At 37.4% G+C, this 13,363-nt stretch overlaps 1 protein-coding gene across 1 annotated transcript in view; it reads right to left on the minus strand.

Moving 5' to 3' along the window:
• The window catches only part of DNAH8 (dynein axonemal heavy chain 8), a gene marked incomplete at its 3' end in the record, with an annotated part of 145,633 nt that overhangs the window by 111,587 nt on the left and 20,683 nt on the right, over positions 1-13,363 (minus strand). The window contains exons 16-23 of the mRNA XM_082307343.1: positions 10,910-11,045; positions 9,747-9,934; positions 8,737-8,817; positions 5,130-5,246; positions 3,806-3,925; positions 2,857-2,998; positions 1,658-1,770; positions 622-728 (exon numbers count right to left, since the gene is read on the minus strand). Of these exons, the coding sequence (XP_082163469.1) occupies positions 622-728; positions 1,658-1,770; positions 2,857-2,998; positions 3,806-3,925; positions 5,130-5,246; positions 8,737-8,817; positions 9,747-9,934; positions 10,910-11,045 (1,004 nt within the window). The remainder of the gene's footprint in view (positions 1-621; positions 729-1,657; positions 1,771-2,856; positions 2,999-3,805; positions 3,926-5,129; positions 5,247-8,736; positions 8,818-9,746; positions 9,935-10,909; positions 11,046-13,363) is intronic.

Consider the following 13,363-nt stretch of genomic DNA (forward strand, 5'->3'; position numbering starts at 1 on the left):
CCAGTGTTTTGATTAGGGCATAAGAAGGTTTTACTGACCATTTCATGCAACAAGCTATCAAGAGTAAAAGTTGCCTCATTACATTTTACATAAATATTCAACAGAACAGAAAAAAGTTTCAAAGATGACAACCTAGTGCAAAATGATAAATACATGACCCAATCTGAAATTAGATGAACATATGGGCACGCTGACATATATGACCTAGAATGGTCGTTTAAGTTCTAGTCATTTGTGTTGGACAACAAATTGTACTAACAGCATCTTGAAAGCAATCCCAAGGGAAATAGATGGGAATAAAACCAAAAGGGTACAGGCAGAGGGGAAACAACAGTAAAAATAAACTTCATTTTCTGCACAAAACAAAGTGCTTAGACTATAACTTACAACATAAAGAAATAAAGCATAAAAGAAAAGTGTGGGCCCAAAGCATCACTGCAACAAAAAGTGGATGCTCTCTAGGTTTTGCTTGAGCTAAAAGGGCCAAGAGGTCTGGAACTGTTTGACTAATGATGCATGTGTAAGTATCATTACACATGTGTATATTTGTATTATTATATTAAAACAGAAATAACTTTGTTCTGATAATACTATTGAAGGAATCTTTTGTTTGCAACTTACTTGGAAACAAATATTCTTTTTTTAAGACTATCCAAAGACAGTCGGGTGGCTTTCTGGAGGCTGTCTAGCAGCTGGTGACTGAAATAGGAAACCATCTCTTTACATTTCTGTAATAAGTAAAACATACATTATTTAGTATTGCATTCAGACAGGAACCCGAAGATTATTTCAAAAGGTTTTAAGACACATGTATTAGTTCTTGTCTGAAGGAATTTATGCTGTAAGCTACATGAGAAACACAAGGGGAGAAGTTGGGGGAAAAATAGCTTGTAAGGAAATAAGTAAAAGCTGCGTGAAAAGGAGAATATAGCATCTGACGAAACTCAATTTTTCTTATTCAGAGACAGAATACTGAGATATGGCTGAAGTCTCACACTCCTTCAGAAAAGCTCTCCATATTAAAAAACAAACACCATGAATTATACAAGAATATTGGTGCATATGTACCATTTTCAAATAAGAGACAAATACAGTAAAATCTGACTGTACTGGATTAAGAAGAACATAAACATACAGCAACGTGTAATGATCACTAGCACAAAACAACAGAATGCAACCTTGCAACATTATTGCATCTGTACTTGCAAGTTTGTGAGTCTTTGTTCTCTACTTCCACTTCCCTTCTCTGCTGAATATGAAGAGATTGTATTCTTCAAGGAAAAAGTACAAAGGAAGGTGATCTTTTTTTGGTGAAGTTGGAAGAGAATAGAAAGGATGAATGTTTCTGCCCACCCAAGAAGGAAAGCCTCTGTTACAGCTTAGGCACAATATTATCTCCAAACTTTTACAGTTACCACTCACATGTCGAGAATTTGTTTAATAAAGGTGGTAACTGGAATAACATGGAATATACTTTTGAAAGCTAAAATTCATCTTAAACTCACTTTGCAGGGAAGCTATGTCATCATTTTTACATGACATTTGATATCTCTATGTGATATCTTTCTCTAACACGGATATCCAACTACCAAAACTCAAGATACTGTTTACTAAACTGATCAGTCTGAAAAAAATCTCCCTTCTTGTCACAAAATACCTTTTTAAACTCATCTTCTTTATCATTGCCCTTGCTTTTATCACCACGAAGAGCTGCAGAAGTATTTTCTCTCTCCTCTTCATTATTTCCAAACACTATATGTTTTTCTTTTACTGTAAATTTAAAAAACATGTATTTTTTGTGAACTGAACATTGTGTTCTGCTTTGAAGCATGCTGTTCCCACTCTTTACAGGCAAAACAGTATTGTTTTTTATTTTAGTAGTACCTGGATCAGCTAATTGGTTTTATTTCACACCATTTTTTTCACACTAGGAATCTGGTTAAGAGCCCAGCCTATAAGCCTCAGCCTAACAAGCATCAAGCACTACAAATATGTTATTAAAGATAGGTAGGCAGACATGGATATATCAGCTGGAAAAGGAAAAAAAAAATCAATATAAATAATTTAACAAAATACAGAGAAGTATCTTTTCATAAGGTTTTTCTGGTTGCATCATATTGAACTACCTGGAGTATTGACCCTGACCATGCCTCTATACCTGGAGGAAACTGAACTCAGAAGGAAAAAGTCCTTTGTAAGAAAAGGAGCTCCATTATTGATTAAGCCTCAAAATACATTTTTCCTTAAAACAGAATATTTTCCTCCAACTATAAACTATTTCTCCTATAATGGTACAGGACCTCCTAAAATCTTCGTAACACACCCCAGAGCAGTAGGAACCAGCCATATCGATCAGCTGTGAGCCTCGTACACTAGTAGTTGATAGTCAATTGACTGTACTAATTTGAACTGATCAACCAGTAAAGCACTGGTATTTGAGATACAATTCTACTGTGGCAGAAAAGTCACAAAGAGAGGGACAGTACCAAATAACTGACATAGCTGAGATGAACACTGTATTTCACTTATAAAGGGGAAAAAAAAGTTATAATGAATGACTAAAAGAAATGGAACCATAACATTCTTCCTCTATAGCAAATACTTTGGTAATCTAAACAGAAGGACAGAGTTTAGTTCTAGAAACTCCATCAATACTGAATTACGTCTGTATTTCATAGCCTCATGGTTTAGTTTAACAGTGGTAAATGAAGGCAGAACTGTGACACATGAAACTGTGAAACTGTAGACGGAGGGAGAAGTCGGAAGACAATTAGCTAAAACAATTCAATTTTGATATGTACTAGCTAAATCTACAGAACTAGACACAGAAATTTTTATTTAAATAATCAACATTACCTGGTAATGCATGTTTTTCTGAGGTTTTCTTAGAGTGTTTAATTTCATAATTCTTTTCAAATACAGATATTAGTTCTTGAACAGCATCTTCAATCTGCATGCTTTTGTGGTTCAATAACTCAGCACATTCTTTAGTGTAAGTCTGTTAAATAAAAATATCAATGAATTATCTTAGTATCACTGATTATCTTATTACTGTTCCTCTTCATGGAGAGCCAGAACATTTCCCTGAATATTGCATTCTTCAGACTGAGACTATTTCAATGAAACAGCAACATTGTTAAAAGAAAACTGAGAAACCAAACCCAAAATCTTTACTCAAATTATAAAGATCTTCTGTTATATTATCACTATATTTTTAATTTTAATGCTTTTTTTTACATTTCCATTTTTGAAATGCAATGGTATTTTTAAGGGCCAGAAGAAAACCCTGAATATTGAAGGGAGGTCATATTCTGAATCTGAAATCACCCAAATACTCTTTCAACTGTCCTTAACAATTTTATTTACTTGCACTATTAACTAACTAAATACATTTTTAGCCTCATTTGGGATCAAGAAAACTTTCAAATTCTCAAATATATTTGTTGGAAAGTATTTTTTGCCTTCTCCTTTAAAAAAAACAGTTTAGAAAAAACAGAGAGAAAAAAAAAAAAAAGGCTGCATATGTCCAAGCATCTTCATACCAAAAAAAAAAAATCTCATCTAATTGTGAAGCAGTTAAATAAATAAAAATTATCTATGAAATACTACAGCTTTAAGTATCTCAAATACCTAAGAACCAATTTATCTTCATATAAAGTATTTTAACCAAAATATTTTAATTAAAAAAAAAAGTTCTGTATTTCTACAGTGAGAAGAATTCTTTTCTAGTTTTATATTAATTCACTAAGGCATTGTTTCTAACATGCTCAAGAATTCAAGTTTGAAGATGTAAAGTGGCACGCACCTCATTGCAGGTCAACATATCCTCTACTTTGATAGAACCATCTACTGGTAATAGAATTAAAAGAGTATTTGATATTTCTTTTAATATTAAATCAATCCGCACTTCACTTAAATCATTAACCTAAAAAGAGAAAATCATATTAATACCGTACATTTATCTTTAAAGCATAATATATTCTATTTTAGAGACTTCTAACAGGTATACAATGTTTTACGGAAAATTAAAAAATTGTATCTCTCTACCCAGTGAAAATGCAAGAACCTTACATAGTAGAAAATCTTCTAAGAAAGTGAGTCACAACAGAAAAAAAACACTGGGGTAAGAGCACCTACACAAAAGACCTCAAGATGACAGAAGCAGAGAAAAAAGGAAGCACAGAAAAGCCTCATGAGTTATGGTGACTTAGGGGATATTTACAATGGCTAAATATAGTCACACAACCTACATATTTAAGGAAAATAGAGTTTACCTACAAAAGAAATGGTTATTTCAGATATACTCAGGCTCAGAGAACCGTTAATTTCTTACATAGTCAATCTTCTTTTCAGCTTTGGTTTCAGTGGCAAACAGAGCGCTTGATCATAATTATGTTTTTCTGCCATATAGAAAAGTAAGTGGATATACCCACCAGTGACTAACAATCTCCTACCACAGGAGACAAAATTTATGATATTGGTAGAAGAGATCATAGTCATACACTTCAACCATCAAGCCAGAAGTATGATCTGACTATCAAGGTAAAGTCTTGAGAAGAAAAAAGAACCAATACAGGTCCTCAAGAATCAAAAGAATCCAGAAGTTACGTGGCAAACACTGAGAGGAAAAAAGCACAGACTCAGTCAGCATGCAGAGATCTGTGAGGGAAAAGCATGGTCCCCTTCATTATTTTATGCACTGCACAAAGAGGAGACAGTTTCACAGCATGCCTGCTATGAATACAGTTAACGCTAAGAAGTTCTCTGCTGGACAATGTTTACATGGAGGTATCTTGTGTGCAACTGCACTCATGGACAAGCACTCAAAGAGAAGCAGAGGTTGACTCTGAAAAGCAGATTGGTAGTCACAGAATCTGAGGACACCAAGTGGAAGTATATTCTACTGCAAGAACAGAAGCAAAGATCAAACATTTGAGGGTATTAATGGGAGAGAATCATTGAGTATGTCATTCTTCAAAAAAAGAACATACTTTAATAAGTAAACAAAATTTCTATGTATTTCAAGTAGTACAAAAATAAGTACAGATTAATTTCCAGTATGAAGAGCCATGTACTGGAAATAATTTCTATAAACTGTCATTTCATTTATATAGTGATCAAGTGTATACCTTTTTCAAAAATTGTTTAAATATATACAGAACTTGATCAGCTTCTTGAAAGAAACTTTCCAGTGTCACAGATGACCAAGTCAACATGGTAAGTCCTTGCCTCAATACAGCTTCCATCTAAGCATAAAAATATAATTTCATAGATTAAAAAAAAAGAAACATAATTTAAAACAAATGCCATTATTATTAGAATCAGTAATGTCACTGATGAAATAAAGAATTGTGTCTAAGTTTTGCAAGGAAGGCTACAAGTTTTCAAGGAAAACAACAAATACATTTATGCAATATTGGGGAAGGGGAGGGTAGTGCATACTGTAGCCTCTGTCCACAACTGTCAAGTGTACATGCTCAGCAAAGATCTTCCCCTTCCTGTTCTCCTGGATAGTGTCTTTTAGTGGTTCCCACTGATTCCTGAAACTAAAATCAAGTCCACTATCGATCTTACAATTTGTCCTTTAACATGTATTTTGACCACCCTCAACAGCATAATTACTTGTCTTTCAACTTCACGTATCTATCTAATAACATTTTTAATGCGTCCGTTTTTGAATCACACTGATCCTCTCCAAATTTTTTTATAGCCTCAATGCTGATTTTAAAAATAATCTCTTCCCTACTGTTTCCCTTACTGAATTCTTCGTTCTCCATGGTCTGTTTCATCTGGATTTGTCACCACCAAGATGTTCAGCATGAAGCTGAAATCAGCTCATTTCCCTGTCACTGTATGATCTACAACAAGGTCCTTCCTTCATTGCAGATCCTGTACCTTTGAAGAAGATGGGACTCTCAGGAAAAGGAAATTTTATACTACCACCAGGCTAGGAAAACCAACTTTGCCAAACTCTCTCACAGAGCTCCCCTGAAATTTTTGCCTAGCACTCCAAAACTTCTCACTGATTCCCAGGTATACAGCCACCACAATTTTAAATTTTGCCATCCTCATCCTGTTTGAAGTGACAGAAATTTAATTTTGCTTAATTGCTGAGAAACTTTGAACTGATTCCACTCATATTTAATTTTAAATAGCCACCTATCATATCTGCTCTTTCATCTTGACATTTACCGAGTCACTGCCTGGACTTCATCCACTCTCTTCATTCTAATGCTTCTTTTTGCTATGTCTATATCACAGATAAAACAATGAATTCAGCTCATACAGACGCACAGCTATTTGCAAATATAGCCACTACTATCACCTTAATATATATGGGTTTGGGGAACATAAACTCCACAATGCTGGGATGGTACTGTTACTGGTAACCAACATAGCCAATCTAGAAACGGTTTAAGGCACTACATGAGTTGCTGTCAAATTATGGACCAATGTAGCCATAGGCCAGACTGTCTTATTCCATCTTTTGATTTGTGCTTTCCTCTCTTCTTCCTATACACCAAAGACATCTGTCCCTTCTTCAAAAAACATTTTCATCTTCTGTTGTTTGTATGATACTCATACTTCTCTTTTGCCAGTTGTTTCCTCTAAAATACAGAGGTTTATGATTCCTGCTACGATATAATCATATTTACAGTAGTATCACTGAAGTGAAGACTACCATCACTTTATCTCTTTGTCTTTTATTATTTAACTCTTAAGAGCAAGGATAAGTGTTTTGTTTCTCACACTTTGGCACATGCCAACTATGTAGTTACACAAACTTATGCAAACTCTGCAATCTTCTCATCATAGAATCATAGAATCATCAAGGCTGGAAAAGACCCTTAAGATCATCGAGTCCAACCGTCAACCTATCACTGCCAAGTGCATCTATACCATGTCTTCAAGCACCATATCTATCCGTTCTTTAAATACCTCCAGGGATGGAGACTCAACCACTTCCCTGGGCAGCCTGTTCCAATGCCTGACCACCCTCTCAGTGAAGAAGTTTTTCCTAATATCCAACCTAAACCTCCCCTGGCGCAGCTTGAGGCCGTTTCCTCTCGTCCTATCGCTTGTTAATTGGGAGAAGAGACCGACCCCCACCTGGCTACAGCCTCCTTTCAGGTAGCTGTAGAGAGCAATAAGGTCTCCCCTCAGCCTCCTCTTCCCCAGGCTAAACAACCCCAGCTCCCTCAGCCGCTCCCCATAAGACTTGTGCTCTAGACCCTTCACCAACTTCGTTGCCCTCCTCTGGACACGCTCCAGCACCTCGATGTCCTTCTTGTAGTGAGGGGCCCAAAACTGAACACAGTACTCAAGGTGTGGCCTCACCAGTGCCGAGTACAGGGGCACTATCACCTCCCTGGTCCTGCTGGCCACACTATTCCTGATACAAGCCAGGATGCCATTGGCCTTCTTGGCCACCTGAGCACACTGATGGCTCATTTTCAGCTGGCTATTGACCCGCAACCCCAGGTCCTTTTCCGCCAGGCAGCTCTCCAGCCACTCCTTCCCAAGCCTGTGGCGTTGCATGGGGTGGTTGTGACTGAAGTTCAGGACTCAGCACTGAGCCTTGTTGAATCTCATGCAGTTGGCCCCGGCCCATCGGTCCAGCCTGTCCAGGTCCCTCTGCAGGGCCTTCCTACCCTCCCAGCAGATCGACACTTCCACCCAACTTGGTGTCATCTGCAAACTTACTGAGGGTGCACTCGATCCCCTCATCCAGATCATCAATGAAGATGTTGAACAGGACCGGCCCCAGTACTGAGCCCTGGGGAGCACCACTCATGACCGGCCGCCAACTGGATTTGACTCCATTTACCACCACTCTCTGGGCTCGGCCGTCCAGCCAGTTTTTAACCCAGCGTAGAGTGCACCCATCCAAGCCGTGAGCAGCCAGCTTCTCCAGGAGAATGCTGTGGGAGGCAGTGTCAAAGGCCTTGCTAAAGTCCAAGTAGACAACATCCACAGCCTTCCCCTCATCCACTAAGCGGGTCACCTTGTCATAGAAGGAGACCAGGTTAGTGAAACAGGATCTCCCTTTCATAAACCCATGCTGGCTGGGCCTGATCCCTCGGTTGTCCCGCACTTGCTGCATAATGGCACTCAAGATGACCTGCTCCATGACCTTCCCCAAATAGTAACAAATAAATGTTACTATTTACAATCAAAAAGGGCAGTGTTACTTAGAACAACCACATACGTACACTTGCAAGTGTCTGGAAAAACAAAATGGCTTGCAGGATAGACATTCTGCATCTCCAATAAAACTGTACCTTTAGTGTAGTATATAACCTTTCTACATCACTGAAGAGACTGACTCAATTCACAAGGCTAATAATTCTCATCAAGCAAAGACAAGCATGACATTTAGTATTTCAGCTAAATGAAAGGCGCAACTTCCCATAAAATCCTCTAAAACTGAAATAAGTGACAAATTACTTCAATGTCAAAGCCAGAGATTTGTGTAGATAAATAGACCCGCAAAGTCCGCATTCTTTGTTCTACTGGGTTTACATCTCATAGGCACTAAGATTATTCTACCGTTATACTCAATATTTGAGCACTGTATGAGGGATGCAAAGAGCAAATTTTTGGTCTTAAAGGTTTTAGTAAAATTCATTAAGTTCACAACATGCAGATCCATCTAAATATTTTAAAATTATAAACTATTATTAAGTTATTCTAATTTCTTCTGAAGTATACTGAAGTGCATTTAGCAATACCAACCTTTTTCATTTTTGGTGCCATTAGATTTACAAAAATCATTGGTGTTTCTTGACACAAATCTTCATAACATTGGAGAAGACCCTGTTAATTATTAGAAAGAGTAGTATCAAGAATAATATTTTAAGTGCTTTCTTTACTGAAGCAAAAAATCAAATAATCAGAAAAAACATGGAAAGTATTACACAACTACATTTGGAAACAAGCGTAGAATTTTACACAAACATTACATACTTATGTACATCATTTCTGGAATGTAATGAATCTGCATCATGCTACACAAGGAAGAATGAAAGCAGCCTTCATGCAACACGTTCCTAGGTTTTATGCACGAAGCCAGACAAAGTATCATCTTTCTCTAGAGCTAAAGACAGCTTGAGCTTTAGTGACTGTAAGTTGCAATACGTTCTTGAAACTGAGTATCATATGCTTTAGATAATTAAAGTCACATACAAACTCAGTCATAAAATATCCTCTTGTCTTACACCTTACACACATGCACACACAAATCTTGTACAGTACGCCTCATCCTTAAGATACAAACTTCTCTAAATACTACAACAATAGCAAATACTACAACGAGTATCAGAAATCTGACTTCTCTGGCAGGTAACCTGCAAAATTCTTGATGTTTTTGTTGCTCGCCATATCTTCCAAGCCTGAAGAATTCCAATATTTGCTTCTCAAAAACTCTGTAAAACTGCATTTTACTGATTTTCAGAGAGTGACCGTGTTGTGGACAGCTCTAATTATTTCATCACCAGAATATATTTAACATGGCACAGGGTATGAGAAATATATATGCTTATATGTAAGTATATACTAGCCCACACAGCAGTTAGTAGAGGTTTTTCAAATGAGATCGTCTATGTCCACCTGTGCATTTCACAAATTTACTTTAAACTACCTCACACCCAGCTTTAATCTATATTCAATCATAGAAAAATTTCTATGGTTAATCACATGTTCTTCTTTATTTTTTAAACAGCATCCATGATAATTTTTAAGTTTACCTCTAAACGCAACTTGTTTGACTTCAGGTTATTTTCTATTTTTACTATAATTTTTGCTTGCTCCGGTACTTCCAGACCCAACTTGATCATACATTTGGTCTCTCGGACAATCTCTGGAATCTGGGGATCAAAATTAACCAGGAACTTCCCAGTTTTAGGATGACGTGCAAATATTGTGGCTTGTAAGGCTGTAAAGACATTTTTATATCAGTTTCTAAGGCAAACAATTGTTTCTGTTATATAAATTATTATGGAACACAGATTTCTAATATTACTGTATAGTGATTGAATATGTATGGTTACTTGTGAAATAGTTTCACGTTTTCAGTTAAAGAAAACATACAACTGACTTTCACCGTATTAGCCTTCTGCCATATATAACCTTTCTCTTCTTAAGCTAAACAAGCATCAGATCCAGTCTTATTTGTGACATATTTTTTCTTAGCTCAAGTTAGAAAATTATCAAATTCATTTTCTAAGGACCTGGAAACACAACACTTCTGAGATGCTCAGTATCTTACTGATACTTGTTAATCCAGAGGATGAATGCTTACATAGTGATATTGCAAAAATCCAAAACAAAATAAAAGCCCAAACAGCAACACAAAAAACTCTGTTGACTGTGTGATGGCAAGATTTTATTCTTATAGATCTACTCCTAGTTTTGAAGCTCACAGAGTGTCTACAATTTACATGAAAAAATCTTCTCAGATTTTTTTTTTTTTTCAAACTTCGACTCTCATTTAATCTTAAAATGATAAAGCTTGATTATCAAACTTTTTTCTAGGCATACCGTAATACTTGTCCTGAGAGGCACTGGGATAATACAATTGTATAAATTATTATAGTGGAAAGAAAACAGGAAGAATTACTAAATGGTATACATAAAGAGCTTGAACACAAAAATGAACAACTGTGTGCCTTAAATTTGTTTCATTACTGTTTCCAGTCATCTGTCAAAGAGTGTACCAAATCTGCAATCTTCTGCATCAAGACGAAGTTTCAAGGTCAGTAAGGGACAAAGATTTGTATTTATTGGGCCTGCTTATTGGATCATGATTAATTTGCACATTTTAAGGGTAAATGAGGCTTAAAAATTATCTGCTTTGATTTGTGTTAACTTAGCATTCAATAACAGTTAAATTACATATTTAATTACTTACGATATTGTAATTGTGAAATTTCCTTCATCCACGCATTATGATAGACTACCTCAAATTCCACCAATACACAGGCAATTCTGTTGTATAATCGAACAACTGCTTTACCTTCTGGACTTGCCAAGATATTTGACTTTTTCTATTAAAACAGAGTACATTCAAATTAAAACCATATCAAAAGAAAATCACACTATTTGGGTTTTTTCTCAATTTAACTATTGACTATATATTACATAAGTTAATATTATAAATTATATGTACAGAGTTCTTAAAAACTTTATAAAGTATTTATGATTCAAATTTATAAGGTGATAAAGTCAGTAAGAACTTCTAAGTAATAAATACTAAATATTTAACACATGTAAGAGCAATTACTTTATTATATTGTGACAAACACCTGTAATTCCCAGTGAAATGGATGCTCAGTTCTACTCAAAATTGAACAGTAATTAAAAATTGATTTAAAAAAAAAAAATCTCCTTTTTTAATTAGTAATGACATATATGCCTGTTTTCTTTGGAGCAGATTTACGTGATCATTACTCCCATCCGAGGGAAACAGGAAAATGAAAACCTCTCACATATAAGTTAACAGCAGGAGACCCTAGATGCTTTGTGTAGGAGAATCACTCAAACATTTCAAGAAATGTTATTGCTATTGCTATAGCAGATCCCAGTATAGCAAGATTCTGATTATTCCAATGAAGGAAGGAAGTCCAATACCAAGAAATTCCTAAGGGCCATAAATGTCAAAACTTATGTGGCTGGTACCAGCCTTCAGCTGTATGTTTAGTGGTACAGAAAATGTAGAACTGAGAAGTTCAGTAATGGAATTCCTGGTTCCCAGACTAGTTCAGAGATCACCTACAGTGAAATTGGTGACCAGATTCTCAGTTACAGTAGTGCTGCTATTGTGTGGGTCCTTATAATAAACTTGCTTTTTCAGTGGTACCAGAACTTACACAACAGACAATTTCAGGATGTCAGGCAGTCCACATTTATGCCTTAAGCTACTCCTACATTATGGTTTAACCCAAAACCAGCACATTCTTCACTCCTTATTCCATACCATTTATGTCATGCTCAGGTCCCACAGTATCCAATACATCCTCATTAACCACCACCGCCGTTCCCATCCTTTGATATAATACACGGATATCATCCCTCTAGTCTATGGACCATCCCTGTAAAATGTCTGTAAAATGTCCACAAATGTCCACAAAATATCCACTGAGTTCATTTCGTCCATGACTTTGCGCTCCATCTGTTATGGTGGTCACTCAGGACAGGAGAGGTGGTGTGTTGCGTGGAGTTATTGGGCACCAAAGCCAGCTCAGGCTGGGTCACTGCTGCACTTGCACTGCTTCTTCTAAGGCTTGTCCTCCGTTGGTTCAGGTGGTTCCTGCTACGGTAATTCCCATAACATGCAACTCAAATCCCAGGTCACAACAATTTAAAGGTATTTCCATTACAATCTCTACCCCTGGTCTCTTTGGACCAGACCATAAGGTTTAACACTGCAATGAACTCCTCCCCTTGTCCCTGCTCTGGCTTGGATTTATCCACAGACTGCAGTCCCCTAAGGTTGTACCTGCTCCAAGTGGAGCCTTATCTATGAGCCACAGTCTCTTCAGGGGTATACCTGCTCCAACATGGCCCTACCCATGGCTGCGGTCCCTCCAGGGGTGTACCTGCTCTGTCGTGGGCTTATCCATGGCCACATGCTTTGAAGTGCTCCAGCATGACCTTATGCAGAGCCACAGATGCTCCGAGGTGTACCTTCTCCAGCATGGACTTATCCTTGGGCCACAATCCCTTCAGAGGTACACCTGTTGTGGCACAGACATAACCACGGCCACAGATGCTTCGAGGTATACCTGCTCTGGCATGGACTCATCCATGGCCACAGAGGCTTTGGGATGTCCTGCTCCTGCATGGACTCATTCACAGGTCACAGTCCCTTAGACTGGAGTTCACACTGGAGTTCCAGCCTGTCCAGTACAGTAGCACAGAAAGAGCAGCAATGCCCTGGCCATCTGCCAGGCAAGGTGCATCGCCATTGCTGTTATCAAAATGTTCCCAGGCACAGCAGAGTCATATGATAAGCAGTACAGCAAGCAGCAAAAGCAAAAAGAAGCCACTAACGAGCACTAGACTAATATACTGTAAGGCAAGCAAGACCCATGGCAAGAACAGGAGCCTGTCAGTTAACAGCAAAACAGCAGTAACAGCTATAAATTCGATCTAGCACATTCCAATGAAATCTGTCATTATCTCAAACCCTTCGAGCCCCACGTTGGGCGCCAAAAAGGACTGTCGTGGTTTAACCCCAGCCGGCAACTAAGCACCACACAGCCGCTCACTCACTCTGCCGTGATGGGATGGTGGAGAGAATCAGAAGAGTAAAAGTGAGAAAACTCATGGGTTGAGATAAAGATAGCTTAACAGGTAAAGCAAA

This window comes from Platalea leucorodia, assembly GCF_965183815.1.
Source record: "Platalea leucorodia genome assembly, chromosome: 3".
Taxonomy (NCBI): Eukaryota; Metazoa; Chordata; class Aves; order Pelecaniformes; family Threskiornithidae; genus Platalea; species Platalea leucorodia.